This window comes from Ovis canadensis, chromosome 2, assembly GCF_042477335.2.
Source record: "Ovis canadensis isolate MfBH-ARS-UI-01 breed Bighorn chromosome 2, ARS-UI_OviCan_v2, whole genome shotgun sequence".
NCBI classification, from domain to species: Eukaryota; Metazoa; Chordata; class Mammalia; order Artiodactyla; family Bovidae; genus Ovis; species Ovis canadensis.
In genome coordinates, this window is record NC_091246.1 from 106,032,999 (window position 1) to 106,059,172 (window position 26,174).

General features: G+C 51.7%; 1 protein-coding gene across 2 annotated transcripts; it reads right to left on the minus strand.

The window, feature by feature from the left end:
• Positions 1–3,674: 3,674 nt before the first annotated feature.
• CTSB (cathepsin B) lies at positions 3,675–24,908 on the minus strand. 2 transcript variants are annotated; one of them, XM_069576761.1, is made up of 10 exons: positions 24,473–24,908; positions 12,096–12,246; positions 11,388–11,473; positions 10,377–10,491; positions 8,462–8,580; positions 7,559–7,644; positions 7,118–7,261; positions 6,635–6,751; positions 5,403–5,531; positions 3,675–4,801 (listed from the first exon to the last, which is right to left on the minus strand). In XM_069576761.1, exons 2-10 carry the CDS (start codon positions 12,219–12,221, stop codon positions 4,716–4,718), a joined length of 1,008 nt encoding a protein of 335 aa, XP_069432862.1. In that variant the 5' UTR covers positions 12,222–12,246; positions 24,473–24,908; the 3' UTR covers positions 3,675–4,715. The 2 variants fall into 2 exon arrangements, with proteins under 2 accessions (XP_069432862.1, XP_069432863.1); XM_069576762.1 differs by lacking the exon at positions 24,473–24,908 and adding an exon at positions 17,081–17,234.
• Between the last annotated feature and the right edge of the window lie 1,266 nt (positions 24,909–26,174).

The following is a 26,174-nucleotide window of genomic DNA, read 5'->3' on the forward strand; positions in this document are numbered from 1 at the left end:
AGGTTATTTTGTTTCTCAAGAAAGGCAGATGTTTTTCTGGTGACTGGCTTGAACGCCGAGTGGCACTTAGCCCCATTCCCCCAGCACAATGGTCTGTCTCCCTTTTCCCCCAGGCATTGCTGAAGTTTGGGCCGTGCCCACCCAGTGACTCCCTGAGGCTCAGCACAGAGCCCGAGAATCCCTGTTGGAGGGCATGATAGAACTTTCCAGAAGCCAGGCTCTTGGTGTATATAGTGCACAGTCTGTTTTGCTTCGGCTCTTTACGTAGTGAGTCACCGAAAGAGGTTTGTTCCAGCAATAACTGGGTTCACACTGCTGTACTCATACCGACACCGATTCTGGTCGTGTGGCCGCTGCTGGCCATCTGATAACAGACTGATGGTTAGTTTGACAATAGACTTGGGGTTCATGGAGGTTTCAGGTCCTCAGTTTATTTGAGACTAAAACCAGTCACCACACTGACCCAAAGTTACTTGCCACTTGGGAGCACAGCTCTAAGCCAGACTCAACAGATTTTCCAAGTATTTGTAATTTAAGCATCAAAACTTAGTCTTGATATTCCAAGGTAGGTTGTTAAGATTTATATGTTGAAACCTATTAGTTCTGCTAAAGTTCACATCGGACACAGGACAAGCTGGTGGCAAACCTTGGTCTGAGGATGCACTGGAAGGTTCTCTCCTCGCTCAGCCGTGATCTATGGGGCTTTCTGAACCTCTGGGTGGTGTGGGTCCCTCCCAGCTGTAAAGCTGTTGGGGGTCTTGGCCCTGGTACACACTCCTAAGCTCTTTGGAAGAACATTTGCCTTCTAAATGTTTCTCTACTATTGATCTAATTGCCAGATAAATACAAGATGTACAGTTAAATTTGAATTTCAGATAAACTTTCTTCTAGTATAATTATATCCCAAATATCACACAGGACATATTTATACTTTAAAAAGGTGTTCTGGGACTTCCCTAATGGTCCAGTGGTTAAGAATCTGCCTGCCAGTGTAGGGGACACAGGTTCAATCCCTGGTCTGGGAAGATCCCACATACTCGGAGCAACTAAGCCCGTATGCCTAGAGCCCTTGCACCTCAACAAAGAGGAACCCTCCCTCCCTCACTGCGACTAGAGAAGGCACAGGCATAGCATCTCCAGAGACCCAGCATAGGCCAAAAAACAGATTTTTTAAAAAGGACTTCTGAATTCAAGTTGGGCATCCTGTACTTTTAGTCTCTAAATCTGTCAGCCCTGCCCTCTACTCTGCACTGTAATTATATGTATAGCATCCTTGGTATAGTCTACTTGGTTCCTACTTCCAGTGAGAAGTTTTAAGTTGTCCTCACAGGAGTTTCTGACAAATCTGAATCTAGGGCTGTAATTCAAGAAGCTCACAGAGCCCAACCCCATTTGGGCAGCTTTCTGGAGTTGTAACTAAGACCTGCACCCATAAACACACCCACCCTTCCCTGGGAAACTGCTCCGAAGCCCCCATCTTCTATTTACTGGGCCCCTTCTCTGGGGCTGGGGGTGTAGCGGAAGGAGGAGGAGGAGGAGTGGCTGGATGTCTGATAATTAACAGGCATTCTAGGTTCTTACTTTAGGGAACAGCTCTAAGGCTGAAGGTGAACTGCCTGAAGGTTCCAGATTACTAGGACCATGCTTTCTCATAGATTTTTCCTAGTCATGTATGGATGTGAGAGTTGGACCATAAAAAAGGCTGAGTGCCAAAGAATTGATGCTTTTAAACTGTGGTGTTGGAGACGACTTGGACTGCAAGGAGATCATACTAATCAATCCTAAAGGAAATCAATCCTGAATATTCATTGGAAGGACTGATGCTGAAGCTGAAACTCCCAATACTGTGGCCACCTGACTCACTGGAAAAGATCCTGATGCTGGGAAAGACTGAAGGCAGGAGAAGGGGACGACAGAGGATGAGATGGTTGGATGTCATCACCAACTCAGTGGACAAGAGTTTGAGCAAGATCCAGGAGTTGGTGATGGACAGGGAAGCCTGGCGTGCTGCAGTCCATGGGGTCACAAAGAGTTGGACACAACCGAGTGACTGAACTGAAGCTTTCTCAGGAGACCTGGGGAGGTGCCTCAAAACCTGCATTTTTAACAGGTCCCCTGTCAGTCTCAACTGCGGACTCAGGTCTGCCCCAAATTCTCCATGTCTTAGAACCTTGGAGATGGCAGTGCTGCCGGCCCATGGGCCAGTCCTGAGTAGCAGGGCTCTTCAGTGTAGTGTTCTGATGCATGCTCCGAGTGGGATAGACTGATCGACCTTTGCTCCCACTTCTAACAAAAATATGCCCTCCTCCACTTGAAGAATGAAAAGGCACTATCACTTCCAACCGTCCCTTTGCTTGGAGGCACCCAAGAAAAAGTGAGCCGAGGTGACAAGGTGGTATCAGTGTGGCAGTTTTTTTACTGAAGTAGTGACATCAATCCCAACCCTAAATGCTGCTTTTTGTTTCCTATCAACGATTCCTTAGGCCGAGCATGAAGATGCCCTAAGGTCCATTTTGGTCCACTTAGAGCATCTCTGCTAGCTTCCGGGTAAGGATGGAGGTGCCGGTGGGTACATAGCATGGATTGGAGAAAGTAGGAAATGGGATTATTCAACTCAAGTTTAGGAGTGGGTAGAAAATGTTAGAACCGAGGTTATGCATGTTTCCCAGCTGAAATTGTACAAATAATGCAATGATATATTTACAGCTTTAAACTTCATTAAACATTCCATAAGTACTGGGTTCCACCAGTTTTTCCTACAATGTTAACGAGAAGTTTAAGAGCTTGCATGAGGTAGTTCTGATCCTAACTTCTGAAGCACATCCGAAGTCCAACCTCCCCGCTTCTCAGAAGAGCACTGGTCCAGCCCCCAGTCGTGGAAGGGAAGTGAGCTGTGGTATCAACAGGGCGGTGATGGCGGGAGAGGGGTGGATGTTGCCAACTCTAATGGCCTCCTGATCCCTCAAGAACTGGAGTCCTTCCTTTGTGTATGTATGTTCCTGTGATGTTGGGAAAGATCGGGGGCAGGAGGAGAAGAGGACGACAGGATGAGATGGTCGGATGGCATCACCGACTCAATGGACATGAGTTTGGGTGAACTCCGGGAGTTGGTGATGGACAGGGAGGCCTGGCGTGCTACGGTTCATGGGGCCGCAGAGTCGGGACACAACTGAACTGAAACTGTTCCTGCGTGTTATCTAGGACAATGCAAAAGAATACAAAGGAATACGTAATAAAAAAACTTATTTGGCTGCACTGGATCTTAGTTGCAGCATGTGGGATCTAGTTACCTGCAGGGACTGAATCGGGCCCCTGCACTGGGAACACGGTCTCAGTCACTGCGCCACCAGGGGACTCCAGAAATAAATAATTCTTAACCAGCAATGTAAATCCAAGAGACCAGGAGCTCATAAAACCACACGTGGACTCGGCCTCCACCCAGTTCCAACGCTGGAGGGCCCCAGGACGCTGGCCTTGTAGAAGGGCTGGTCACACCACCACCACGCACGCCTGCAGGACTCCAGGTCACTGCTGGCATATGGTTGGTGAGAGAGGTGAGCGGTCTTCCCTCAATAAAACAGGGACAGAGCTGCTCAATCAACAGAAGAGGGCCGATGAGAATAACAGGAAAATAAGAGATGAGGCACCATGGTTTGAAAGTACAGCAGCAGCAATGTAGTTAAAATTAGGTGTTTATTTGGTTCCACTCAACTGAGGCAAGACATTCCTGGTTAGAGGTTCAAGGGCACCCAGATTCATGGGAACACGATTCTTTCTAGGGGATGAGGAGAGACAGCAGCTAGAAGTCCACAGACAGTGACACACAACCCTGGAGCTGCCACCAGAATGCAGGCTTCACGCGGAAGGAGAGGCTTTTTACTGGCAGGCAGCATTCCTTGTGTTTAACGGGGGGAAGCAGTGATTGTGAAAGGTACAAGTTGGCTTCCTGCCAAACTAGTTTCGCTGTGGATTAGAGGGCAGCAAGGTCAGTCAAGTCACAACCGCCTAGTTTGAAGGAGACAATCCATACCAGTAGTACAGCTCTTCCATCTCATTCACATGATTAGCCAAGGTGCACAAAAAGAAAACTTAAAAGGATCACAGCAAGGACAGGACCAGAGAGGGTGAGCCGTGCTGCGAAGCTCGACAGATGCGGGGGACCTGGGAGAACAATAGGGCTTTCTCCAAAGGGCTGCCCCACGGTCTCGTCTCAGATCTGTCCTACTCCAGATCCAGAAAGCTGCCTGCTTGTGCAGGGACCTAACTAGGAACTCTGCTTTCCACTCTTGGAAATTACAAACCCTTCAAGGTCTTGCTCCCTGGTGATGCAGAGGTAGGGGTGGGGGGCAATACAGAAGTGGTCAGGGCAGAAGCAGGGGCAGCGGGCACTACACAGTTGGTCTACAGGGGAAGGTCCGCCCTGCTGCGGCAGCGGCTTGTGTGTCTGTGTGTGCGCGCTGGGGCAGCAGTCTGTCCCTGGGCAGGCCTGGCTGTGTCCCTGGAAGACAGACCCGATGGCAGACACACAGCTTGGCCCAACCCAGTCTTCTTCAGACCCTGCCTAAGATCCCTTATATCTTATCATAATTCAAAAAATAAAAGACATCCTAACACCCGCCCCCCACCCCTCCACCTCAGCCCCAGTCCAAGTGGCTGTATTTAGGGGAAGACTGGCCCTGGGTCAGCAGACAGACCCCTCACGCAGATCAGATCTTCTAGTGCTGATGAGCGCACGGCATTCCAGCCACAATTTCCGACTCGATTCCACAGTGGTCCTGTCCTCTGAGGATTTTGAAAAAGCCTGGAAAGCAGGAGTAAGACGCATTTAGTCTGCTTGGATTGTGACCTTTGCCGACACACCTAGCGTGCATGCTCAGTCATGTTTGACTCTGTGATCCCATGGACTATAGCCCACCAGGCTCATCTGTGCATGAGATTTCCCAGGCAAGAATACTGGAGTGGGTTGCCATTCCCTTCTCCAAGGGATCTTCCTGACCCAGGGATCAAAACCGCATCTCCTGTGTCTCCTGAATCAGCAGGCGAATTCTTTACCACTGAGCCACCTGGGAAGCCACAGACCCACCCCTGAAAGACAGGGGAATGGAAGTCACAAACCAGCCCCAAAGCTGTCACCAACTGGCACACACGGTGATCAGCGGGCTTCCACTTAACCTCCCACTCAGTCCTACATCAGACTTCTGGATGGTATGGCCCCCTGCCCCCTGCACCTGTTGCCCTGAGGAACCAGGATGAGCACATCTGGCTTGAGGCTATGCCCCCATCCACACACCTCTTGGGATCAGAGGCTGCCCTTGTGGCAAGGGGAAGCCCCAGCACAGCTGGCGGACACGATGCCCACTGTGCCCTGGCTTGGGTGCCCTCCTAGCGGGCACTGTGCTCACCTTTGTCACCCCAATCAGTGTTCCAGGAGTTGCCGACCAGCCAGTAGGGGGTGTCGTTCTCCACTCCCCAGCCTAGGATGCGGATGGCGTGGCCTCCCATCATCTCTCCGGAGACGTGCTGGTACACCCCTGAAGGGGAGGACAAGGCCCTTCAGGCTCAGCCTGGGCACCGCTGGTCTCCCACAGCAGCCCACCCGCTCAGCTGGCCAACCCCACAAAGGACAGATGGAGCCAGGACAGGCCCTGGTGTTTCACGGGAAGACTCCAGGGATTCCCATAACATCTGGGAATTATTTAAATATATTTTTGAAAGCCCAGCACACTTGAACATGGGGGATAAATATTAAGATGGAGGGCAATACAATGTGCTTGTTGGCTGCCTTTTAAGTTAGAAACTCTGACACATTAAAATATCAACGATTATTTTTTGTACATACTAGGACTCCATGCAATGACTTGTCAAAGGCATTCTGTGGCTTAAGAGTTTTAAATTGCTAATCTGGGGCACACCATGCAGACTGGGTGCTAAGGAAGAGGGCTGGGCTGGCAGCTGCAAGTCTGACTGATGGGAAGAGATACCCGCTAAGGTGCTCAGAGGACCACCAGGTTACTGATGAATGACTGTCCAATTGGAAATGTGTTCTCTTTTATAACACTGGTGGAAGTTAAGAATTGCCAGGTTTAAAATTTTATTTCTCACCAGGCAACTCGGTCTTTTTTTTTTTTTTTCAAATGACTGGAGAGCTTTGAGTTTTTGAACAAGCAGAATACAAAATGAGACAGAAGTCCTCAGCACAGACTGTTTGTCTGGAACGGGGGATTTCTAAGACAGCTCTTGGGTGGGGACCATCCTGCCCCCTTCCCCCTTTGAGTCCCCACAGGAAGATGCTCCCCGTTTCCTCACCCACTGGGGGCTGGGCACAAGGCTAAGACTTTGTCAAGACAAAGATGACGGAGGAGGTCACTCAGTGCAGACACGGGAAACCTGCGCATGTGCTGGGGAAGTGATGGAGCTGGAGAGATGGGGCCAGCGGCTCCAGAAGGAGCAGAAAGTAGGAGACGCTTGGGAGGAGAGGTGTTGGCCATGGAGAGGGCGGGTGCGAGGGGCTGAGAGAGTGGCCAGCGGCATGCGGCACTGCTGGAGGCCCAGCGCACCCCCAGGACGTCCTGCCAGCCAGGAACCCATACCTGCCTCCCCGGGTGCCATCAGTGGGGCTGGGGGGGATACACACCAGACTTGTATAGCAGGAAGTCGGAGTACACAGAGAAGGCCCCCTCGACTGGGCCATTCTTGTAGATCTCTGCCATGATCTCCTTCTCGTTGCTGGAGACGCTGTAGGAACTGCATCCTGCGAAGAAACCAACCAAGTGGGGCAGGCGCCTCCGGCAGGGGGTGAGCCACTCCACGATTCATGGGGTTCCAGCAGGCAGGACCTTGGTGTGTGTGCGTGTGTGCATGAGGCCCTGGAAGCAGGGCAGGAGCAGGAGGCTCCTAGGCCAGATCACTCCCCTGTGACCGAGGGGTTTGGTCTCTTCCTTCCGAGACTGAGGGTCTAAGACTCCGTTCAGGGTGGAGACACGCAGAGAACACTGTGCTGCTCCCTCCCACCAAAGAGGCACAAACCGCATCGCTTCTCCTGACCTATGACTCCAATGCCTGGCCTCCTCCTTCAGCTTTCCTGGGCCCAGGGGCGGGGGTCGCCCATCCCACTTACCAAAATGCTTGTCGTCTTTGTAGGACGGGCTGTAGCCAGGCTCACAGATCTTGCTGCACTTGGGGGTGTCCCCCTCACCGGTGCATGGGGGCCGGGAGCCGTTCACATGATGCTCACAGGGAGGGATGGAGTACGGTCTGCAACCTGGGGGGCCAAGGAGAAAGGTGGGTGTCAGCAGGAAGCCCCTCAGAGGCCAGAGAGAAGAATCAGGGCGATAGCTCATGAGAACAGAGGTCACCCAGAGTCTGTGGCGCCAGCACTGCCCTCTTCCAGTTGCTGACTCTGTGTACACAGAGCTGCCCCGTCTTCCACCTGAGTTTTCAGCCCAGCGTTCAATGTACCCTCAACCCTGATCTTCACTTAACAGGAGAAAATGAAACCACTATTACTCCTGCTTATAAAATCCATCTGGCTGGATGGGATTTAAAGGCAGACACTCACCTACATGCGAGTCATAGAGGCCCCCGGACACTAAGCCTTTCTTTGTCCAGAAGTTCCAGGCTCCAGAGGGGAAGCCACCGTTACAGCTGAGAAAAGAGCCACTCATTAAACAGTGTGAGAATTGTCCTGGCTGCTCCCAGACCACCACCCACTGCACCCATCACCGCCTCAGCAGCTGGCCTGTCGGTTCTCCCAGATCCCCAAAATTCCCCAATTCTCCTCCTGATAGTCACTTCCTGCTGGGAATCACCCACGACTGCCCACAAAGTACTTTCATAATCAGAAATACTTTCTGAATCATGTGCTCACCAGGAGGCTGTGTCTTCTCTCTGCACAGGGGTTCTCAAAGGGCAGCACATGATAATCCCTGGGGCTATGTTACAAATACCAATTCCAGGGATTTCACTGCTGTGGGCTGAGACCTACACACTCCCTTTTTACTTTCTTTACAGGCCCCAGGTTTTTCTAATCTGCAGCCACATCTGAGAACCACTGTTGCAAAACCAAGGCCAGAACTGGCAGAAAACAGGGAGCTGTGTCCCTAATGTGGCTTATCTAGGAATCCATCAAACCTCAGTCACAGAGAAGAAGACAGGCCCCAAGCTGTTCCCCGAGGAAAAGGAAAGGAGAAGCAGCACAATAAAACCCAGAAACTAAACCAGGAACATCTGTTTTCCCCCGACCCAGCCCCAGTCCAGCCCTGTGGGGACCCAGCCTGGTTTCAGGAGCCTCCTAAAAGCAGTATCTCCCAGGGCTGGCTTCCAGATGCCCTGGGGCCCCATTGTGTCTCGGTAGAGACATCGTCCAGCCCGAGGGAGTATCATGCCTGTCCCCTACAGGGAGCCCTCCAGTCCACGTCTACCCACAGGTCTCCTGGGGAAGCTCCCAGGGGCTCCGGCTCACCCGTCCCCACACTCGCTGCCACAGCAGGTCAGCATGTCCTCAGCAGACACCTCCACGTTGACACGCCCCTTGCTGTGGATGCAGATCCGGTCAGAAATGGCTTCCACAGCCCCGAACGCCTGCAGGGACAAGGCCCCCCGAGGTGAGCCCCACTCCACGCTGCAGTCCCTCTAGCCCGCACCCAGGAGACCACAGCTGACACCTCGGGCCTTTCTGGTGGCTTGTTTCCCTCAAGGCTTGTCCTGGGGCTCAAGCTGGGCTTTAAAGCAAGAGACCAGTTCACCCCAGACCTCTATCTGGGCATTCTGAAACATGCAGTTTTTGGATTTTTAACATAAAAGTATAGCTTGCACAAAGGACAAATACTGTTATGATGCCACTTATATGAGGTACCCAGACTAGTTAATATCATAAGAGCGCCCCTCCCCAAAATAAAGAAGTCAGGGGTGGAGTGTACGACTGTTAGCATAACTGATGCCATCTTGGGACCCTACAGTTTCTCTGGTCCCTTTGCTGATATACCCTGACTGCACGATGCAGTGAATCACTTCTATGTCATCAAAGGCTTTAGTATTTAACAGATTTGTTTCCTAATCATTAGGACCATGTAGCCTCTATGTTCTGTTAGTCCCCAATGATGAAAACTTTCGCTGACATAATGCCTAGTTACCATTCATGAATCTTGACTTAAGAATGTACTTCCCATTTTCAAGCTTCTAACTACCCACCCCCATACCCTAGGTTAGCTATAAAAGTCCAAAGGCTCCTCAGTGGTGTGGAGTGCAGCTGCAAATGCTTCTAGACTCTTGCTCCCACTCATATCCCCCATCCTGATCCTACCCTGTGAGTCACCCTATAATAAACTGATTCACTGATTAAAAAAAAAACCCAGAAAAATCATAGCACAGGGAACTTTACTAAGTGCTCTGTGGTGACCTAAATCAGAAGGAAATCCAAAAATCGGGGAGTATATGTAGCTGATTCACTTTGCTGTACAGTGAAAACTACCACAACCTTGTAAAGCAATTTTGTGTACGTGTGTTCAGTTGTGTCCAACTCCTTGCAACCCCATAGACTGTAGCCCGCCAGACTCCTCTGTCCTGGGATTCTCCTGTCCCTGAGAGTCTCCAGGCAAGAATACTGGAGTGGGTAGCCATTTCCTTCTCCAGTGGAGCTTCTTGACCCAGGGATTGATGGGTCTCCCACACTGCAGGCAGATTCTTTATTGTCTGAGCCATCACTCCAACAAAAATTAAAAGAAAAAAAATAAAAGTCATGAGAAACAGAAAGCAGAAGAGTGGTGGCTGGGGACTGGTGGAGGCGAGCAGGAGTTTCTGTCTTGTGGGGATGGAGTCTCAGCTCTCTAAGGTGACGGGTTCTGTGGACTCAGGTGGTGATGGCTGCACAGCAACGGGAATGAACCCGATGCAGCTGGCTGGCACACTGAACGACTGAGATGGTGACATTTATCTCACGTATTTTACCCGCACAAGCACATTGGGCAGCTCATTGACACAGATGCACGGCTACTTCATGAAGCAGTGTGTGCGTGCTAAGTCACTGTAGTCGTGTCCAACTCTGCGTGACCTTTGGACTGTAGCCAGGCAGAGCAGGGGTCAAAGCTAATGGTGTCTGCTGATGGCCCAGGACAGGGTGTTCAGCAGAAATCAAAACTGCTTCACAACCCATATGTGGGGCATGCCTTGTACAGGACACTCTGCCTGTCAATTCTTCCATCTGGTCCTGCAACGATCACGACCGCCAGGGATCTTTCTTTTACACTAGGGGAGACTGAGCCTCGAGAAGTTTATGTGACTTGCCTAGACTCAACCTGTCTAACCTTAGATCCCCTGGTTGATCCCACCCTTCCTCAGCCCCTCGCCCCAACCCTCCCTTCTGGCTGGCAGGGCCTCACCCAGCAGGAGCCACAGGATCCCTGGTCTCGGATCTCTTTGATGGTTGGGCAGTTTGGCCACTGTTCCCGGGCATCGAAGCTGTCAGGCAGAACCATATCTGCAGCAAATGCGTCCCTGAAAAACGAAAGGTCTCCATCTCAAGTTGTCACCTTACAGTCCGCACCCCCAACCCTGTGGCCTGGGCTGTCACTTGGCAGGGAGAAGCATGAAGATGTGTGGAGGGGGCCATGTGCAAGGACCATGGGCAAGGACATCCCCTTAGAATTTTATTAAATTTTTTTTTTTTTGCTGCGCCATGCAGCATGCAGGATGCTGGTTCCCCGACCAGGGACTGAAATCATGCCCTGAGGAGTAATAGCATGGAGTCCTAACCTCTGCACCGCCAGGGAACTTCCCACTTGGAGCTTGATAAAAACAAAACTGGGTTCTACTCCAAATAACCTACCGTTCTGTATACTTCTGCCTAAATTTATTTTATGCAGATTTTTAAAGGGTTTTAACCTCAGGGTCCAGATAATTACATCTCTTGCTTTCCCCACGCCATCCTGAATCAACATCTGCCAGATGTCCGTCACTTTTCAAACATCTTCACAACAATGGTCCCATCACTTAACTATCCCAGCCTCACAGATTTTTCTAATGCTTCCTTCAAGGAAGTATCTGCGTGAAAAATGCAGACTTTTCCAGAAAAATAAAACATTAATGGCAGATCACATGGTTTTTTTCAGGTTTTCCTTATTCAAGACCATTCAGACCTGAGGCCTCGCCCTCTGCAGCTGGGACCCCTGAGAAGCACAGGAGGAAACTCTGGTGCTGGGAGCGGGGCCCTGTGCCTCAAGCAGGGTCCCTGAAGCTCGGGGGGGGCGTGGGGGGGGGGCGGGGCGAGTGAGGCCTCTGGATGCCAGGGAAGCCTTCCTGTCTCCCCCTTGCCCCTATGCCAAGCATAATCTCTGCCCACATGGCAGCAGTCCTGGTGCAGCCAGGTGCCCTACCCAGGAGCGGGTACGCACCTCTGGGGCAGCTTGGGCCCGCCCAGGATGGCACCACACAGCTTCTTCACGTAGCTCAGGTCCACGTTGTAGAAGTTGTGTCCAGCCTGGAAAAGAGCCCCACCCAGAGCAGTCACCCACCAACTTGGGGGGGCTGGGGGTGTGGCATGTGCACACCACCCACACAGGGCCTGACAAGGCCAGGGGTCCCCTCAACCCCATAGAGCAAGGGTGCTGGGGCACTGCTTCAGAATGATGTCTCTCCCCCCACCAATTCATGTTGAAACCTAACCCCACTGTGATGCTGTTACCCAGTGGGGGCCTTTAGAGATGATCGGGTCATGAGGGTGTAGTGCCCTTTTATAAGGAGACCCCAGAGATCAAGCTTGCTCCTCAGGCCAAGTAAGGACACAAGAAGTCACCACTTGCCACCTAGGAAAGGACCCCGACCAGAACCTGGCCACGCTAGCACCCTAATCACATCACCCCAGCTGTGAGCTCCACGGGAGCTGGTTTACCCCCTCATGCAGCTGCACACACTCGTACTCATACTCTCACACACACAGACAATACACACACACACAAGGAAGGGGACAGGGCAGTGGGCACGGGCCTACGCAATCCAGGACCATTAATCAGATCAGCTGTCCAGGACACACCAGCCCCTGGGCCACAGCTGCAGCCCCTCCCTCAGGAGTCAGAACACACAGCGGGGGGCCCCCAGCCCACCTTCCAAGTGGTGTTTTGCTTGTTAACATAGTTGACCATCTCATCAGACAGAGGTGGGAAATGCAGGCTGCTCCGGGCACTGGTCAGCACCAGCAGGCAACTGAGGGTGGCCAAGAGCTGCCACATTTTGAAAACTGGATCGGAGATTCACCTGGAGAGGAAAGGACACAAGACATCGTATGTTTCTTCCTTCAGTTCAAGTGCTCAACACACACAAGGCGTCACCTCAGGATGCACTGTTCTGGGGGCCTCGTCCCATCCTCTCTCCGCCGTCTGCCCCCTCATGCTCCTTGGTTTCCCCTTCCAGAACCAGGGTGTCGGCAGAGTGCCTGCAGGGACCTTGGCACCTGTGGGCTCTCATGCCTTGTCTCAGAGTCCCAGCCCGTGCTCACAGCACACAGGACTGCACGATGGACTGAATGTGTCCCCTGCCCACAAATTCAAGTTGCAATCCTACCCCAGAAGGTGATGGTGTCAGGAGGTGGGGCCTTTGGCGGAATGGTAAGGTCATGAGGGTGGAGCCCCTATGAGTGGCATTAGTGCCCTGATTATAAAAAAGATGCTACAGAGCTCCCTTGCCTCTTCCTCCATGTGAGGACACAGGGCAGTCTGACCAGGCAGGGTGACCTCAGTGGACCACACTGGCCCCTGATCTTGGACTCCCAGTCTCCAGATCTGAGAGCAGTAAGTTTGTCTGGAAGCCACTGTCTGTGGCATTCTGCTGCAGCTACCTGAATGGCTAAGAGAGACTGTGTGGTCCAGGAATACAAGACAGCAAGCCAAGGAAGGGCTGTGCCATATGCATAGGCCCCACCGATGTGGGCAGGACACCGTGCCACTTAAGTCACCAAAAGGGCCAGGTAAGGGCTCACTGTCTGAAATGGTGCTGGTCACTGCATGGTTTGTGAACCAACTATCTCGTGAGCTATGAGGTTGGGGCAAAGGCAGCCTGCTGTCTGTCAGAACCCACCCCAGGGCCCAGGTGACAAGCAATGCCAACAAGCCCATCCCAAACAAACAGATAAAGCCGAATCTTCAGGCAAAGTCAAGTCCACGGCCCCTGCTGCTGCGGCCAACCTGCCTCGCCACGCACTACTGGAGCAACGTTTGGGACTGTTCTCAAGTTTGAGCTCCCAAAGAGTAAACCCCTTCCCCTGTGATCACATCTCAACTGGAAGCCCAGTGAGAGAGAAAAAAGGAAACCAAAGATAAATCTCACAAGCCACATTTTGAACACACAAGCAAACACAAGTCCACCTCCAGCTCCGCATGCCTTTCTCGAGAGCCGTGGCCTAGAGCTGGTTTAGCCGGTGACACAGGTCTCCTGGGACTACCTGTGGTTTTTCCAGTCGGACGAGGACTGTGCTTCAGAGACGGGGCTCCCGAGAAGGCAAGCCGTCCCATTACCACTACGGCCTCAGATCCTGGACTGGCCTGCAGGTCAAGAGACAGGCAAGTTCTAGCTAGGCCTCTGAGTCACACTCTTAGGCAAGAGGCTCTGATGAGAGCAAGAAATATGACCCAGGTGCCACAGCACCGCCGGGCCTGGGGAGATGCCCTCTCAGTGAGTGTGCGTGTGTGTGTGTGTGACGTGGGTGAGAGCGCTGAACACGCTGCCTCCCACACAGTGAATTATATTTAAGCAAAAACAAATCTAAATTTATCTGTTGCTTAAGCAACAAGCCACTGGGAAGAATCCATGTGTGAGGCTGGCCAGGCAGTTCTAGAAAACAGCAGTGACGGAGGCCTGAACCCCGGCGTGGCAAAGGTATGATAAACCCTGGGGGACGCCAGCTCAGGAAGGGGTCCATCAATACAACAGGCCACTTGGAGGCAGAGCCTGTGTGTGGCAGAGGCGCAGGAGGAAACACACATCTCAGCGGATGGTGTCTGCACACCTGGTTGTGCATTTACAAAAAGGAAAAACAGTGAGACTGAATCTTTACCCTCAAGTTCTCACACACACAAAAACGCTACATGGGACAAAGGTCTTACATAAAAACACAGAAGTTGTGTGAGAAAATAAGCACACTTAAAAAAAGTAATATTGGGACTACCCTGGTGGCTCAGGGATAAGGAATCTGCCTGCCAATGTGGGAGACGCAGGTTCAATCCCTGACCTGGGAAGATCCCATATGCCTCAGAGCAACCAAGCCCGTGTTCCCCAACTACTGAGCCTTCTCCCTAGAGCCCGGGGACTGCAAATGCTGAGCCCGTGTGCCACAGCTAGACAGTAGCCCCTGCTTGCCAAAACAAAAGAAAGCAGAGACCCAGCAGAGCCAAAAATAAGAATCTTTAAGGTTATCAAAACAAGCATAATATGGGAGTAAGGAATGCCTAAGATTGACATAAAACAGAGCCCTTAAGGGGAAAATGTTCGATTACATGAAAGTAAAGCCTCCCTTCTAGAAAAAAAAAATGACAAAATAAAAAACAAAAAGCAAAGTGACAGACAAAAAACAGCCCTTACATATACTTAAGGCTTTGTTTCCCTAATAAGCAAAGGACCCAAAACCAGAACAGAAGCAGCATAACAGAAAACTAGCCAAAGGATATACACAGTTCATGTACAGAAAAAGAGCTACAGAAGGCCAACAGATATTTAAAAATGCTCACTGAAGAGATATTTATCTTCCACCACACTGGCAGAAGCTGCAGTGTGATCATTTTCCACTGGGGTTAGAGGTGGGGAATCAGATGCTGCTGCTGCTGTTTACCATCAGTAGGTACCGCCCAGCCTCTATCAGCTCTTCAGTCCACACACCCTTTGACTCAGCAATCTGAGCTTTAGAAATGTATCCCACAAGCCTCAAAACATCAAGACACCGGTACATGGGTATTCACTAAACATTCTTGGTGTTCGCAGAAGACCAAAAAGAAAGCGTCTGTAACAGTAGCTGTTAAGTTGTGGTAAATGGTTATGAACTACAAAAGCAGCCATTAAGAAATGAACCTGTGGAAGTGAACCACACTGTACTGATAATAACGTGTGTGTGTGTGTGTGTGTGTGTATATATACACATACAGTAAGTGAAAGAAAGCAAAGGAGCAGGTGAGTCATGGCAAGTGTGAGCCCTCAACCCACGTACATGTTTATTCCTGTCACTACACGCAAAATGTCAAGAAAACCATACTCACACATAACTGCTCACACGCGCTATACGTGTGCACGCTCAGTCGTGTCCAACTCCGAGACCCCACAGACTGCAGCCCGCCAGGCTCCTCTGTCCATGGGACTCTTCAGGCAAGAATACTGGAGTCTGTTGCCATTTCCTCCTCCAGGGGATCTTCCCGACCCAAGGATCAAACCCATAGCCCCAAGCCTCCAACACTGGCAGGCAGATTCTTTACCACTGAGCCACTAGGAAGCCCACGTTCACTATAGAGCCTTCCCTCTTTTTTTAAAAAATTATTTTTTCTGGAGTGAACATGCTATATGCTAAGTTTTGTTCCTGTAGGAGGAATAATACTGGTGCTACCAAAGCCCGAAAGCAACCCAACTGAAAGAACATGTTCTGATGAGGCCCGAGATGCATTTCCAGTCAGAGGCCTTCCCTCCAGTGACTTTCTGCTCAAAACGCTTACCCTTCCCTCCAGTGACTTTCTGCTCAAAACGCTTACCCTTCCCATGTTCAGTGACTCACAGGAAGGCTGCTGCTCACATGACCCCGAGTCAGGGAGTCTCCAAACTGTTAGGAAATATTTCACTGTACATGCATGGGCCAGGAGGGACAAAGGAGCTCTCCAGGGCTTCTTTTTAAAAGGCTTCTAAGCAGAGAAGAAGAAGGTTCCTATCGATACCCTGACTTACACTTGTCATCTCAATGCTGCCCTGAGAAGATGTGTGTGCTCCCCGCATGCAGACCCACCCCTGCAGCTGGAGGCCTGGCCGACAGGCCCATGAGAATCATAGCTGGAAGGGTCGCCACCCTCGGCCCTCACCACAGCCTGTCCAGGTCACAGGAACACAGCTGAGTCCCCAGGAAACCAGAGGCCATCCTCGTGAATGCTCCCTGTGTGTCAAAGTGGAGTGTCCCCAGGACCCCTGGGGGCTTAGCCAGCTGCTCAGTGTGCAGAATGGGGTGCTTTCATGCAAGCCGGACCACATGTAAGATTTCTCTGGTTTCCTGGTGGCAGGGAACGTGGGCAGCTCCCAGCCTGGGCCCAGGATCCCACCCTGCTTTCCTGCTCTATGGGTCCTACTCCCTGGCTCCTATCAACTGTTCTCCCAGCTCAACCCCGGCCTCAGTGAGAACAAGACCCGTGAACCTGGGGATTGCAGCAAAGCACGAACCACCGGCCCAACTCGCCCACTGGGGCGGCAGCATCACATAAGAGCATCTGGGTTGCAGCTCAAGGATGAGCTCCAAGCGTGTAGTCCGGAGACCTGGATTCTACTTACTTCCTAAGTGTGCATCTGCCTTCACTTAGCCTCAGTCTCACCACCTGTAACATGGGGCTAATGACCACTCGTGTCCCGCAGTGGAAGTCCAGAGTGAGAGGAGGGTGCCTGCCACAGTCAGAAGGCAAACAAAGCCTCCTCCCTCTTCTCTTCTCTCCTTTCTCCATTCACAGCCCGTGCCAGACAAGCCCAGTTCACACAAACCCACCTACCTACATCCACGTCACAAAGAGCCCGACATTAAAACAGGTGTTAACTGCAGCTGACCTCCCAGTGGGCCTCCCTTTCTGGCTGTCCGGAAGCTACTGAGATCCCAGAGAATATGGAGTCAAGTTTCTCCTCCCAAAGGGACAGACCGATGTCCAGGGCAGTGGCAACTGCATTCCAGCGGGTGCTGGCCTCCGCAGACACCGTGAACAAGGGACAAACTACGCACAAACCGCTGGAGGCCCAAGCTGTGCTGTTAGCCGGTGCCATGGCCTCAGCACGGAACACAGCCAGTTTTCACTTCCCCTCTTTTCTCATTCTGTGGGGGTATTTTTTCCCCCTTAAAAACTGGGGAGAAAGAATAGAAAGTTCTTACTTTGAGTCAAGAGGGCTCCCATACAGGATTACGACACCTGCAAGTCACAAGACCACGTCAGGGTGTGGACCGAGCAGAAGCAGCTGTGGGCAGATGTGAGTTCCAGCCCTCGGTCAGCTGACTTCCTGGGAAGACAGATCACAGGCTCCACTACGCCCTCTGGCCCTTTTCCAAGCTAATCTCTAGCATTTAAAAATAAGGGCTGCCTCCTGTCTTTCCGCTCCAGACCCCCAGAGCACTTTTGTGTCCAGCCTCCCCCAAGAGCACAGCTGCTCGCCATACCTCCCTGCTGCCAGCTATGGGCTCCGTGGACTGGGGATCAGTAAGGAAGGAAGGGACTGAACACAGGAGTCCTGACATCCCAGGGACATGTAGCCAAGCCTGATTTTTTGTTTATTTTTAAATTTAGTTTTATTTTTGTTGGTGTTGAAATGCATGAAGTCATTTATTCATGATTACAGCTGTGCAAACAGCTGAGCAAATAGCCATCCCAGGGCTTACAGAAGCACCCTCTGCCCTGGGTTCCTGCATGAGAATGGGGAGCTGGTGGAGTTGGAGGCGCACAAAAATGTTGATAGAACACAGGCCTTTAGGACAAGAGCCCAAGCTCGATTTTTTAAACAGCTTTCTTATATGGTTAAGAGCTCTCTGCAGACTGGATTCTAAATCCTAAGGAGGCAAGACATATATACCTGAAATTTCCAAACTGGCCACCTGCAATCCACCGGCTAATCCAGAAAAAGATGGATGCATGTCCAACCAGCCTTTCATCTGGTCCTCTGCTCTTCCTTATCCCTTGCTGTTGTTTTGTCTCTAAGTCGTGTCTGACTCTTTGCAAACCCAAGGACTGTAGCCCTCCAGAATTCTCTGTCCATGGGATTTCCCAGGCAAGAATACTGGAGTGGGTTGCCATTTCCCTCTCTAGGGGATCTTGCCAACCCGGGGATCAAACCCCTGTCTCCTGCATTAGCAGGTGGATTCTTTACCACTGAGCCACCAGGGAAGCGCCCTATCCACTGCTGCCACTCAAATACTGTTGACACTTGGCTCTCACAGTTGGCTTAAAAGAACTGAGTGCCTACACTCTGCCAATAGCTACAAATTGAGGCTGTTTCTTATGCAGCAGAATGGCTCTAGGTAGGGGTAAGGTAGGAGGTTTGGAGGATTGTGAACATTCAGTGGGACCATGTTAGAGCTCGTGTTTCTTTCTCTTCCACAAAGACCACTCTTGCCTCTCGCTGTCGCCATGAGCACTTGTACCCTTGAAGCTGGGGCCATTTCAGGGCACCCACACAAAACCAGGCACCCCTTCGCGTCCCCTGGATGCCAGCTGCTCACCGACACCTCCATGCTGGAGCAGCAAGCACCTTGACTTCAAATGGGCTCTCACTGAACTGAAGGACACCTGGGCCCCCTCCTCTCTCAATCTGAATCATAGCCTCCATGTGGTCTTTCTGTTGGATGTCTTGGTTCCTAACAGAAATGTGTTCAGCTGCTTTGAATTCAAACTGGAGCTCAGTAACAACCTAGAAGGGTGAGATGGGGAGGGAGGTGGGAGGGAGGTTCAGGTGGGAGGGGACATGGGTAAACCTATGGCTGATTTATGCTGATGTTTGGTAAAAACCAACGCAACACTGTAAAGCAATCATCCTTCAATTAGAAATAAATACATTAAAAAAAAAAAGGCAAGCAGAAAGGGTTGCCGGTCTTCATCCTCAGTGCTGAAGAGATAGATAGCCGGACATGAGCTGGTTATCTGGCCCCTAGAGCCAGGCTCCCTGCAGCTGAATGCCCCCCAAGCAAGTGCTGCGAGACCCAGAAAAGGCATCTACCGCCTCACTGCAGGCTCCACGAGATCCAGGAGCCGTGAGACAGATCCCACCACCCTCACCCACCTAAGCTCTTTAGGACACTCATGGGGACTCACCCTGCTCCCCATCTGCCAATCGTCTGCCCGGAATGAGTGACTAATTCCCACCAAGTTCTGCAGTGTGGCTTCCTCAAGCTGCTCTCCCCTGGTGCCTGGAAACCGCGTGGCTGCAGTGCCCGCAAATGGAACATCACTTAACACACTATTGGCCAAAGACGCATTATGGTCACGGGTGTCAGTTTCTGCAAAAATTCCCCAGTCAGCAACGTGTTAAGATCAGTCACAACAGCTCGCACCCTACAAAGAGTAGAAAAATACTAGCCTAGGGCCAAAACAGGCTTTCTAGGTGGCTCAGTCTTAAAGAATCCACCCACCAATGCAGGTTCGATTCCTGGCTTAGGAAGACCCCCTGGAGAAGGAAATGGCAACCTACTCCACTATTTTTGCCTGGGAAATCCTATGGACAGTGGAGCCTGGTGGGCTATAGTCCATGGGGTTGCAAAGAGTTTGGACACGACTGAGCCACTAACAGGCCTAAAAAAATGGACCCCCAGGAAGGTCCTTGGTAGTCAAAAAATGTTGTTTTTTTAAAAAGCAAGACCATTTGGGCAAGGTTCTGGAAAGTTGTAGAAGCTTTTGCTTGCCAGCTTGCTCCCAGACTCAGATGCTGACTTACTGAGATGCTGAAGGGGTCACTTCGTCCCCACTCGGTCTCAGTCAATAAAACGGGCATGCTGCCTGGATTCTGAAGGACCTTGAGGCCACTTTATAAAAGCTTTCAGAAATCCTTGAAGATTCAGATGAGATTAGTGTTCCAAGCCTCTCCAGCCAGCAGGAACACAGCAGCTCCCTAATTTAACTTGAGGCTAGATGACATCTCCCTGCTGGCTGGGCACTGGGGGCACAGAAACATAAGCAGATACAAAAGCAGGCAGCAGAAAGGCCTCACCTCTCTTATGTGGTCCTGGTTTCCCTGCCTGGGCCCCTGAGAAGATACATGCCCCTCATCAGGGTGCCGCCTGGCTCGGAGCAGACAGCCCTACAGCCACGCAGGAAAACAGTGTCTCAGGGACCACGTGAGACAGTTTCTCACAGAACACATCTCCCTGTGCACAGGCCGGTTAACTCCTCCCTCCCCAGGGTAATTCCTTCTGTCCTCAAACTTACCCCAGTGGGCAGCGGTTGTAGGGGAGGAATCAAGATCTTCCTCAAATGATGGTTTGCGTGTGTGCCTGCATGCTCAGTTGCTCAACTGTGCTCGACTCTTTTGACCCCCCTGGACTGTAGCCCACCAGGCTCCTCTGTCCATGGGATTCTCCAGGCAAGAATACTGGAGTGGGTTGCCATTTCCTCCTCCAGGAGATCTTCCTGACCCAGGGAACAAACCAGTGTCTCCTGCATTGACGAGTGGATTCTTTACAACTGCACCACCAGGTGAGCCCAAATGATGGTTTATTTTGCTCTTAACCACCAGAACATAGCACCCCCTAAATATCTGCAGAGTTAAGTAGAGGCAGAAGGGGCGGGGGCTGGAGGCTCCCCGTGGATGTGTGACAAAGCCTCAACCCTAAGCCACGGGACTTGTTTGTTCCAATGAACATATCTTGCCCAACTCCAGGTCAGCAGGTCATGGAGAAGCCCAGCCTCGCTGGGTCTCTTGGCAGAATAGCTGGTCTCACTGTGCTCTATACGGAGTCCTTTCACTATCTAGATATTTGTCCCATCCTCCTTCCTGTACCCTTGCTGGTAATCTAGGTTATCCTGATGGCCACACTGAGTGAGTTACTGGCCAGGTAAGAGACATGTAACCACAGTCAGACTGCAGGCACATCCCTCCTAGCACCCAGCATTCATAACACAGTAATGCTGGAAAAGGACCCCGGGTCCCGATTAAGGCTTTTGTTTCCCAGGTGAGGGGACCTGGAGCTTGAGAAGACTGAGAGCAAGCTCTGGATGGTGTACCTGGATGGGGACAGAACTGCCAAGACATGGAACTGGAGAGATTTCTCCACAATCATCTGGGTGACGTGCGCCCCACCCCCCCATCATGTCACAAACCTGCAGGTGCCTCAGTTTTCCCATCTGTAAAGTGGAAGATTCAGACTGCTAGCACCCCGAACCCACACGTGTCCTCAAAGTTAAAAAACACAGAGATTATTACCTAACTGAAGACAAGTCCAGATGCCTAGCTTAGGATCAAAAGAAACCTTCTTAAGTTCCAGCTGTTGACAAACATACTAAAGCCCACAAATTACCACTGATCAACAACAAAATAGAAAAACCTCATCAACAATTTCCTAGTGCAAAGAATTAAACTGGAATTCCCAACCGTGCCAATTAAAACAAGGACAGCTTTTCAAACACATCAGATGGGCAGAAATCAAACTCTGGCAATACCTAGTGTTGGTAAATATGAGGAACAAGAACCCTCAAGGCCCTGAGACTACGTTGGTGAAACTTCAGTGGGCAGCACTGACATCCAGAAAACAGATGGTGCACACACCTTAGGACCGAGCACCTTCCCGACTTCTGCTTCTCCCCCAGAGAAACCCGTGCAACTGTCTGAGAGACTGGATTCTGTAGCCTTGTGAGGACAGTGAAAAAGCAAAACCCACCTAACTGTCCCTCAGGACAGAAATACACTGTGCGTTTAAAATGAATGAACTGGGTCTGTATGGATCAATGTAAATCAATGTCACAGACACCACTGGAAAAGGATACATGTGGTATAATTAAAGTCATACGCATTTCAATAACATTATTGATAAATTGACACAGATACAAGGATTAAAAGAACAATAAGGGGATCAAAAAAAAGTCACGCAGGAAAATTAGAAAGAGAAGAGCAAGGACATTCCTGGCAGTCCAGTGATTAAGACTTTGCCTTCCAATGCAAGGCGGTAGGGATCTGAGATTCTTGGCTGGTTGGGGAGCTAAGATCCCACATACCTAAGTGGCCCAAAAGCCAAAGCATAAAACAGAAGCAATGTTGTAACACACTCAATAAAGACTTTAAAAATGGTCCACATCAAAAAAAAAAAAGAGATAGAGACAGAGAGGAGAAAGCAGATAGGAGTTACAATGTCCCTTAGGAACTAGACACAGACTTGCAGAAAAGAAGCTGAAAGTTGCTGCCTGCAGAGGGGGCCTGTGACCAGGAGGGAAGGCCCTGACTCCACCACCCACCCTCCTCCCCACTCAGACACACAAGGCTGAGACAAGGAAGCTGTGGGTAGGGCAGAAAGCAGGTGGGGATGAGGCTTGGGCTTTAAAAAGAGACTGAAGCCAAATATTTATATGATGTTTGATCCCTAGATCCCCCTCCTACCCAAACTAGGGTAGAAGGTGAACATATCAGCCATGGAGGGACTCAGGAGTCATTTCTCAAGCACCTGGCTTAAGCAGCTCTGGAGTGGGCCCTAAGTGTTAACCAAGAAAGATGAAGACCCAGGGCACTGAGTGTAAACCAAGAAAAATGAAGACCCAGGCCCAGGGGCAGAGTGACAACTGCCTCCTAATACCCAGTGAGTCCAACAAACACCTGCATGTTGCTCAGCTAGATCCATCAACCTGCTGTCAACCCCGACCACCCTACACCCGAGCCTGAACTCTATCAAGGTGCCCGATCTCAATGCTCCTTGACCTACAAAAAATCACCATTTCATACAGTTCAACCTCTCATATTTCCAATACTTTCCTTCTGCCAAACTGTCAAAAACAAACAGACATTGTGGGTTCTCATCCCGAAACATTTCAGTCCTTCTCTCCCAAGGACGGGGATATTCAACACAATCACAACTCATCACCACATTTAAGAAAACCACCCAACCAACTTTCCCAGGTTCACCTGAAAGCACTCTTCCTTCACTCCCCAATGCAGCTGCCAGTGGAAACAAAAGAAATCTTAAGCCCTAAAAGGCATGCAACTTCCTACTCCCAACTCCCAAGGCCAGCAGTTGGGGAAACAGCCAGTCCATAAGGAGGGCCTCGGCTCAAGCTGCTGAGTCAGCAACACACGGGCAGGTGCCTCCTGAAGACAAAGGGCTTCCACCTTCCGAAAAAGGGCTGTCCTGACCCAGCGGCAGCAGAGGTAATTGGAATCAGGGCTCTCGTCTTGTCCAAGTTGCCTCCCCCTGGGCCTGTGAAACCCCCGATAAGGGATCTGCACCTTTCCACTTGGCAGCACCCCAGCTCTAGGACAGATGCCCCTAAGAGATTTGAGTGAATCCAGGGCACCTTCTTTGGGAAAGCCACAGAGTGGGGCAGCCCAACCTGTTTCTCCACAAAGCTTAAGGGTTACCATTACCAGCGCCAACAGGAAACAATCTTCCATGAAGTTAACAACGTTATGAGAGAAGAAAAGGAAAGTAGCCTTTAACCAATCCAGACACACCGCTAAGGCTCTTTGTCTTATCACCCTGCATCTAAAGATTCAACTGGATGGATGTACCTTGGCAGATATGCCCCTAGTGAAGGCGCCTGAAGGGTTGTTTTTCCAAGGTAACCAAAGGGGCTAGGTCTCCCTTTGAACCCCATGCCCCTCCAACTGGGTATGGGTCTCAGAGGGATATGGGGCCTATCCTTCTCTCTGTGTCTGCCTATTGGCTTCCTCAGTGCCTGGGGAAGGGGTAGACCAAGGCCCATAAAGCAAGCAAATCCAATTCACATCTACCAGAACGGCCTGGCTGACTCCCAGATTCAGTCACCTCACAATGCTCCCTCTCCCAGACCGCCAGAGTCATCAGCGGAGGGGCAGGCGATGCCCCAGGGACTCTGCCCTGCATCCCCGCTCCCACAGCACCCTGGGCCCAAGCCTGACTCCCTTCCTTAGCAGTGCAGGGCTGGGGCCGCCATTCCACTCCCCTCACACTCCCAGGGAAGAGGCTGGCACCCCGGGCCCTAAAGCCCCCTGTCCTCCCTCTGCTTAGCTTCTCCTCCCTCCATCTGTGGATTTAACTCTTCCTGTAGGTCCCACCCCGTTCCACCCAGTTCCAGGTCCCTGTTTCCCAGCTCCTGTCTTTTGGGGTGCCTGGAACTGTGTGACTGTGTGCAGAAAGTTGCCCAGGAAAATCATTTACAGAAAGAAAACAACTAAGACAGATGTTGATAGTATTTCCTATCAATTCAGCGATCTTCTAAGAAAACCGAGGAACAGAAGCTCACACGGGGCTGGGGAGTCAGGCTGAGGTTTTCCAAAGTCAGCGGGGATCCAGGCCAAGCTCTTCCTCGCAGACTCCTCCCTCGGGTCCGCCGGCAAACTCCCCGCCTCCAGCTCTGGAGACGGCGGACCGTGGGGTCGGGTGACCCGGCCCGGGGTCCGAACAGCGCCCGAGACGGGGCACGAGCTTCCCGGACCGGCAGTGCAGCCCGGCCGCCCGCGCGCAGAGCTTGCTTTTTTCATCACAACCACGTCCGGGAGGGCGCGATGCCGCTCGGTTCGCCTGGCTGCGACTCCCCGAGGGTCCCCGCTTCCAACGGCCCGGGACGCCGGCTTCGGCATCCCCTCGCCCGCCCGCACTCACCGCGCTCCGCCGCCGCCGCCGAGGGCCTGGGCCTGCAGCCTGAGTGTCCGGGGAGCCGCTGATGCTGGTGCCTGAGCAGCCGCCGTAGCTGCCCGCAGCCGCCCCCGAGCTAAGTACAGCGCCGGGCCCCGCCCCGTGCCCGGCTGACTCGTCACGTGACCACACACTCCCCGCCCCTACTGGAGCGTCACGTGTCCTCCCGCGCCCAGCTTCGCTGGGGCTCTGCTTATACCCGGCGAATCTCCAGGCACCGGCTCGTCGGGGCGCCCGGGAGCAGGGTTTCTGAGTTCCTCCTGTCTACCCCCGGCGCACTGGGACCCTTGCAGAGAAGAAGGGGACTGCAGGCGGCCCTCGGGGCCTCACCCCGCCTGGCGAAATTCCCCGGGGCCGCCCTGGACAGGACGCAGCGTATCAAAGCCTCGATCCCTACTTGTGGGAAGAGGATAGTTTTTCCTTATTTCATTGATCTAGAAACCACTGCCAGAGATGGGGGCATCGAACCAGCAGGCTTCCCAGAAGAGCCTTAAAAGGCTGTTAGCTTTAATAGAATGTCCCTATCAGATATGTGAGAATTTTTTTTTTTTTTAAGTAGTCCTCTGTTCATGGAATTCTCCAGGCAAGAGTACTGGAGTGGGTAGCTGGTTCCCTTCTCCAGGGAATCTTCCCAACCCTGAGATCAAACCCATGTCCCCCGCATTGCAGGCGGGTTCTTTACCATCTGAGCAACCAGGGAAGCCCAACAAGAATACTGGTGTGGGTTGCCATGCCCTCCTCCAGGGGATCTTTCCAACCCAGGGATCGAACCCAGGTGTCTCACGTTAACAGGTGGATTCTTATTTACCGCCTGAGCCACCAGGGAAGCCCAAGAATACTGGAGTGGGTAGCATATCCCTTCTCCAGGGGATCTTACTCGGGAATCCAGCCAGGGTCTCCTGCATTGCAGACGGATTCTTTACCAGCTGAGCTTCCAGGGGAAGCCTGAGTTATTACCACGGAATACTAATTTCAAGAGGTGCATCAGAATTTCTGTAAAGGCATGACAGGCAAAAATCCATTTCGAAGAAGGGGTGCCAGGTGGCCTGTCCCAAAGAGGATGTACATAGCAAGCACAATGTTATATCTGGAGTTTACTTCAGGGTGGGGATGCCTGGAGAGCCTGATGGAGATGTTTGGGGGGAGGGGTCAAGTCCCACCCTGCTCCGTGAATCCACTGATGATCTAATGCGGATGACAACCTTGCAAGTTTGGTAGCACCCCAGTTTTGTTCAAGGGACTGAGGAAAAGTCTGACATTTTGTCCTGGTGATCCTTCAGTAAGAGAGCTATGAAAGGAAAGTGAAGTCGCTCATGCGTGTCCGACTCTTTGCGACCCCTTGGACTGTAGCCTACAACGCTCCTCCATCCATGGGATTTTCCAGGCAAGAGCACTGGAGTGGGGTGTCATTTCCTTCTCCAGAGGATCTTCCCAACCCAGGGGATCAAACCTGGGTATCCCGCAATGTAGGCAGATGCTTTACCATCTGAGCCACCAGGGAAGTCTAAGAGAGACCTATGCTGCTGCTGCTGCTGCTGCTGCTGCTAAGTCGCTTCAGTCGTGTCTGACTCTGTGCAACCCCAGAGACGGCAGCCCACCAGGCTCCGCCGGCCTGGGATTCTCCAGGCAAGAACATTGGAGTGGGTTGCCATTTCCTCCTCCAGTGCAT

Bases quoted from the DNA above. Each gene is read 5' to 3' on its own strand.
- CTSB (XM_069576761.1), bottom strand. From the start codon at position 12,221: ATGTGGCAGCTCTTGGCCACCCTCAGTTGCCTGCTGGTGCTGACCAGT. The intron at 6,752-7,117 runs GTAAGTGGGATG...GTTTCTTCGCAG, and splicing joins CAAAGACGACAAGCATTTTG to GATGCAGTTCCTACAGCGTC. The intron at 5,532-6,634 runs GTGTGTATCCCC...CCTCCCCTTCAG, and splicing joins CTTCCTGCTATACAAGTCTG to GGGTGTACCAGCACGTCTCC.